This window comes from Myotis brandtii, unplaced genomic scaffold, assembly GCF_000412655.1.
Source record: "Myotis brandtii unplaced genomic scaffold, ASM41265v1 scaffold1077, whole genome shotgun sequence".
Taxonomy (NCBI): domain Eukaryota; kingdom Metazoa; phylum Chordata; class Mammalia; order Chiroptera; family Vespertilionidae; genus Myotis; species Myotis brandtii.
The window spans coordinates 120,144-124,051 of NW_005353666.1; the positions used below are offsets into that span (position 1 = coordinate 120,144).

General features: G+C 54.1%; 1 protein-coding gene across 1 annotated transcript in view; it reads left to right on the forward strand.

The window, feature by feature from the left end:
* DLL1 (delta-like 1 (Drosophila)) overlaps positions 1 to 1,595 on the forward strand; it is a 16,728-nt gene extending 15,133 nt beyond the window's left edge. Inside the window, exons 9-11 of the mRNA XM_014542337.1 lie at positions 7 to 349; positions 728 to 842; positions 985 to 1,595. Coding sequence (XP_014397823.1) covers positions 7 to 349; positions 728 to 842; positions 985 to 1,020 — 494 coding nt within the window. The 3' untranslated portion in view covers positions 1,021 to 1,595. The remainder of the gene's footprint in view (positions 1 to 6; positions 350 to 727; positions 843 to 984) is intronic.
* Positions 1,596 to 3,908: the final 2,313 nt, after the last annotated feature.

Genomic DNA, 3,908 nt, shown 5'->3' on the forward strand with positions numbered 1-3,908 from the left:
GGGTCTGGGTGGGGCTGAGGCTGCAGAAGGGCCCGCCCCTGGCCGACCCCTGCCACGGGGAGACGGAGACCATGAACAATCTGGCCAGCTGCCAGCGGGAGAAGGACGTGTCCGTCAGCATCATCGGGGCCACGCAGATCAAGAACACCAACAAGAAGGTGGACTTCCACGGGGACCACGGCAGCGGCAAGAATGGCCCCAAGGCCCGCTACCCCGGCGTGGACTATAACCTGGTGCCCGAGCCCAAGGGCGAGGATGCCGCCTCCAGGGACCCCCACAGCAAGCGTGATGCCAAGTGCCAGCTGCAGGGCTCTCCTGGGGAGGAGAAGAGCACCCCGACACTCAGGGGGTGAGTGCTGTGCGTCAGGAGGGTCGTATGGGAGGCCACCTGGGGAGGGCTCGCCGACACTTGGGCGTGCTTTGAGCCAAGCTGGGCGAGGGTGTTCTCTGAGCTCTGGTTCAAACATGTTTGCCTGGCCGGTGTGGCTCAGTGGATTGAGCATCGACCTATGAACCAGGAGGTCACAGTTTGATTCCCAGTCAGGGCACATGCCCGGGTTGTGGGCTCCATCCCCAGGGTGGGTCATGCAGGAGCCGATTCATGATTCTCTCTCATCATTGATGTTTCTATCTATCTCTCCCATTCTCACTTCCTCTCTGGAATCAATAGATTTAAAAAGAATTGTCCGCACATGCTTACTGTGGTTCTGTTTTATTTTCCTTTCAGTAGGGATGCATCTGAAAGGAAAAGGCGGGACTCTGTGTACTCTACTTCAAAAGACTCCAAGTACCAGTCGGTGTTCGTCATATCGGAGAAGGACGAGTGTGTCATAGCCACTGAGGTGGGTGTGGGCACGGCCCTTGAAGGCACGTACGGACTGCCAATCTGGACTTCGAGCTAACTTCCCGTTCTGTCTCGTTGGCCCCTCTAGGTGTAAAATTGAGGTGATATGGCAAAATTCCCGTTTCTCTTAAACTACATAGAATTCCAAGGATCTATGCCCCAACGGATGCTGCTGAGAGGGAAAAGGAGGCCTTCGCGACGGCTGTGGGACGAGGCCCCAGAGGTCAGCCAGCGGGGGGCTGCAGGCTCGGGCTGCTCCAGGACGCCTGTTGCACTCTGCTTTTCGCGACGTCTCCATTGCACTATGGACAGTTGCTTCTAAGAAATATATATTTAAATGAGTGGATTAATGACGACATGAGACGCATGCACTGCCCGGAGTGTATATTTTGGATTCTTATGAGCCAGTCTTTCTTGAATTAGAACCACAAACACTGCCTTTATCGTCCTTTTTGATACTAAAATGTGTTGTTTTTTTTCTAGGTGGGAAAAGATGTGTGTTATTTTTTGGACTTGTAAAAATATTTTTCATGATATCTGTAAAGCTTGAGTATTTTGTGATGTTCATTTTTTTATAATTTAAATTTTTGGTAAATATGTACAAAGGCACTTCGGGTCTATGTGACTATATTTTTTGTATATAAATGTATTTATGGAATATTGTGCAAATGTTATTTGAGTTTTTTACTGTTTTGTTAATGAAGAAATTCCTTTTTAAAATATTTTTCCAAAATAAATATTATGAATGGCGGCCTGTGGTGTGCTGGCTTTCTGCGCGAGGCCCCGAGAACAGACACAGCGGGGCCCCTGGTGTTCCGTTTCTAACATCTGTTCTGGTTCCCTTGGATCGAGTGAAAGCCACCTTCCTGGCTCCTGGGCCCATTCAGAGGACCTCCAGCTGTCACTGTGGGGACAGCCGAGGAGCAGCCCTGACGGAAGCAGCCCCGGCTACTTGGTGACCCGGCCGCCCTCCTTCCATCTTCCTTCCTAAGGACGGAACAGACACCATGAGGAACGTTCACGGCAAAGACTCTGACTTAGAGAGATACCGATTCTCGGTGGGTTTGTGGGTTCATTTCCAGTTAATTCAAAAGAGTGAGTTGCCTTCTAATTCAATCCAGTTGTGATGGGTTAGCTGACAGTAATAAGATTACCAGTGCTTGCTGCAGGCCAGGCCCCGGTGACGCCCTCTGTGAGCCATCTCGCCGGTCCTGAGAGTGATGTCATTGCTGGTCATGCAGAGGGAACGGGTGTGGGGAGTGAAGTGACTTGTGCAGGTTTTTTCCCCCCAAAAATGTATTTTTATTGATTTCAGAGATGAAGGGAGGGAGGGGTAGAGAGAGAGAGAGAAACATCAATGATGAGAGAATCATTGATCGGCTGCCTCCTGCATGCCCCACACTGGGGATCGAGCTGGCAACCTGGGCCTGTGCCCTGACTGGGAATTGAATCAGGGACCTCTTGGTTCATAGGTCGATGCTCAGCCACAGCCACTCCAGCCAGGCTTGGGCAGGGTTTGTAAGTGGCAGTGTCAACCTTGAAGTCTGGGAAGCTGGCTCCATGCGCCAGAGTGATCCTTAGTCATGGTCAGAAACGCCGCTGCTTCGAGAGCGAGACCCACCGCCGGTGTCTTAGGTGGTTCCAAGGACGGGTGCTGGTGTCGGCCCTCAGACTCGGGTGTATTTCTGGGTTGGAGGGAACCGACGGGCAGACTCCCTGGTCCCAGGGACAGGAAGTCTTTGCACTGGTCCTGACTGTACAATCAGAAGTTCAGGGATCTTGCTGAGGAGGAGAGGCCGGTGTGTGTGTGTGTGTGTGTGTGTGTGTGTGTGGTGGAGATGGTAGGCTGAGACCAACAGAGCCCCTGCACGCTAGGTGGCTGGTGCTTTTGTATCTGAAGCAGAACCTGACCCTCCAGCCACCTGGCTTTGGCTTTGAATAAGCTTCTAAGTCAAGGACTCTGCAGACGACTCGGCCACGGGAGGAAAGACCAAGGGAGGGAGGATGTCAGCGGCAGGCTCCCAGCCCCTCCTCCCCCACCTGCCCCTCGCTGACCCGGTTCTCTCTGTCGTCGGGCTCTGGCGAAGGGTGGGTGAGCTCGTGTACGACCGTTAACCTGGAGCAATGGTTGAGCACTTCCTTTTACTTTCAGAAGTGACAGATACGGGAAATAAAGTAAGTGGCTCATCTCGTTCCAAGACGATGGGCTCTGCTGGGACTCCTGCCACGTCCATTCTGTGAAAGAGGAAGAGCCTCCAAGTTCTATCAGGTAACCTCCCGTTCATCCTCCCGGCCTCCTGCCAATCAGAGATACGCTTGTCTTTCCTCCGGGGCCCGCAAGGAACCTGCCTGAGGAACAAAGCGAGACCCCCGGCAGCGTGGGGGTCCCAGCGCTCTGTGGACGAGGCTCCCACGTCCTGGCAACGACGCTTTAGCTGGACCTGTAATCAGTTGGTCTCTCCGTTTCTGGGTTTATGTCATTTGTGGCAGGAAATCCAGGTACCAGCCGCATAAACGTCCGGGCTTTATGGACCAGCTGTGCCCATCACGCCAGGCAGTGCCCAGCGTGGTCAGCCTTGGGTCAGGTGCTCCCAGTGCTACTGGGAGTGAGAAAGGAAGGCACAGCCACGCGCTCACAGCCCGAGTTAAAAATAGCCCAGGAGCCAGGCCGAGCTCCGGGTCCAGTTCTGGGAAGTGGCTGGCCCCTCCCAGCTGCCTGGCTCCGCGCTCCGGGCTCCACGGCCGGGCCTTCGGGGAAACCAGTGGGGAAGGTGAAGCTCCTTTTCCTTGTTTTTTTTCTTCTTTAACTTTTCACTTGGTCGTACGTTTGAACCTCCAGAAACGTTGTGAGAATACTACAAAGGATTCCCGCCGTCACCACGGCTGTCTGTCGGTCACCCCGTGTCTGTCGGCTTTCTGCGGCTAGGATGCTGAACCTCCAGTGGGGACGTCTAAACCACTTCTAGTCACGTGAACGACTGGGTCTTGAACCCTCGACCGTGTGGCGTGCGGGTCAACGCCCCAACCCACCGAGCCCACGGGCCAAGGCCGGCACCACTGCTCA